Here is a 1791-nt window from a genome sequence, read left to right on the forward strand (position 1 = left end):
GGGTTGGGGTGAAGGAATCGAAAAAGTCTAAAAGGTAGAGATAAAACGATGGATGGAAATACATTTAAAAATAATGGAAATAGGTGGGAAAAGAAAAATCTATATAAATTATTGGGGAAAAACAAAAGGAAGGGGGAAGAAACGGAAAGGGGGTGGGGATGGAGGAGAGAGAGTTCATGATCTAAAGTTGTTGAACTCAATATTCAGTCCGGAAGGCTGTAAAGTGCCTGGTTGGAAGATGAGGTGCTGTTCCTCCAGTTTGCCTCTGGATATTGTTTGACAATAACTTGTGACCTTGGGACACCTCCCCAGGCTGGGGACTGAGAGGTTCTTGGGAGCAGAAGGATGTGAGTGTATTTTTTGTTTGTTTTGGAGAGAGGTGGGGGGGGGGTGGGGGGCTGGAAATTCCATCTCACTCTCCTTTGCAAACCCGAAACTACCTCTGGTTTCCCAACCGAAACCCGACGCGCGTTCCCGAGGAGGCGGGGCGCGCCCCCGAGGCCATCTCGGTTTATAAACAGGTGCAAGGTGGGGCTCTACCCCCCCCACAGGTAGAAGGAGCCGAGCAGGAGACAAAGCAGCAGCAGCAGCAGCAGCAGCGAGAAGAGCAACTCCACTCGGGACGGAAGCGGCCGAACTCTCCCCTTTTCAGCTGAAAGTTTTTGGGACGAGTTTTTTGGGGTTTTTTTTTTTGTTGGTTTTCGGCGTCAGTTTCAGTCATGGCCAATTCGGGACTGCAGATACTGGGCTTTACTCTGGCTCTGCTCGGTCTGATCGCCCTGGTAGCCAGCACCATCATGCCCCAGTGGAAAATGTCCAGCTACGCCGGGGACAATATCATCACAGCGCAGGCGATCTACATGGGACTCTGGATGAACTGTGTCTACCAGAGCACCGGGCAGATACAGTGCAAGGTGTATGACTCCATCCTGGCGCTGGGAGGTAAGGTTATTGGAGAGGGGGAGAGAGAATTGAATCTGGTTTGTGTGTGTGTGTGTGTTTCTGTCAGTCTGTGTGTGTGTGTGTGTTTCTGTCAGTCTGTGTGTGTGTGTGTGTTTCTGTCAGTCTGTGTGTGTGTGTGTGTTTCTGTCAGTCTGTGTGTGTGTGTGTTTCTGTCAGTCTGTGTGTGTGTGTGTGTTTCTGTCAGTCTGTGTGTGTGTGTGTTTCTGTCAGTCTGTGTGTGTGTGTGTGTTTCTGTCAGTCTGTGTGTGTGTGTGTTTCTGTCAGTCTGTGTGTGTGTGTGTGTTTCTGTCAGTCTGTGTGTGTGTGTTTCTGTCTTTCTGTCTCTGTGTTTCTGTCTTTCTGTCTCTGTGTTTCTGTCTCTGTGTGTGTGTGTGTTTCTGTCTCTGTGTGTGTGTGTGTTTCTGTCTCTGTGTGTGTGTGTGTTTCTGTCTCTCTGTGTGTGTGTGTTTCTGTCTGTCTTTCTGTCTCTGTGTGTGTGTGTTTCTGTCTGTATTTCTGTGTGTGTGTGTTTCTGTCTGTATTTCTGTCTCTGTGTGTGTGTGTGTGTGCCCCTCTGTCTGTCTGTCTGTCTCTCTGTCTGTCTGTCTGTCTCTCTGTCTCTGTGTGTGTGTGTGCCACTGCCTCTGTGTCTGTGTGCCAGCCACTGTGTGTGCCTCTGTCGTTCTCTATGTTCAAGAGGACTGAACTATCTAACAAACTCGCTCAATATAGATTCAAAGCTTTTGGAAACTTTAAAAAAAATAATTTCCTCGAAGGTTTTTATTTTGCACAAATTGGTGATTTTTACAATACTTTTTAAAAAGGGAATATTGTTTCCAAGTCTTACTG

At 47.6% G+C, this 1791-nt stretch overlaps 1 protein-coding gene across 2 annotated transcripts in view; it reads left to right on the plus strand.

The window, feature by feature from the left end:
* The first annotated feature begins 423 nt into the window (after nucleotides 1-423).
* Nucleotides 424-1791, plus strand: part of cldn7b (claudin 7b) — a 15733-nt gene continuing 14365 nt past the window's right edge. Inside the window, exon 1 of one of the 2 annotated variants that reach the window (XM_041179030.1) lies at nucleotides 424-942. In XM_041179030.1, coding sequence (XP_041034964.1) covers nucleotides 720-942 — 223 coding nt within the window. In that variant the 5' untranslated portion in view covers nucleotides 424-719. The remainder of the gene's footprint in view (nucleotides 943-1791) is intronic. The other variant, XM_041179029.1, reaches the window with a different exon arrangement.

This window comes from Carcharodon carcharias, chromosome 33, assembly GCF_017639515.1.
Source record: "Carcharodon carcharias isolate sCarCar2 chromosome 33, sCarCar2.pri, whole genome shotgun sequence".
Lineage (NCBI taxonomy): Eukaryota > Metazoa > Chordata > Chondrichthyes > Lamniformes > Lamnidae > Carcharodon > Carcharodon carcharias.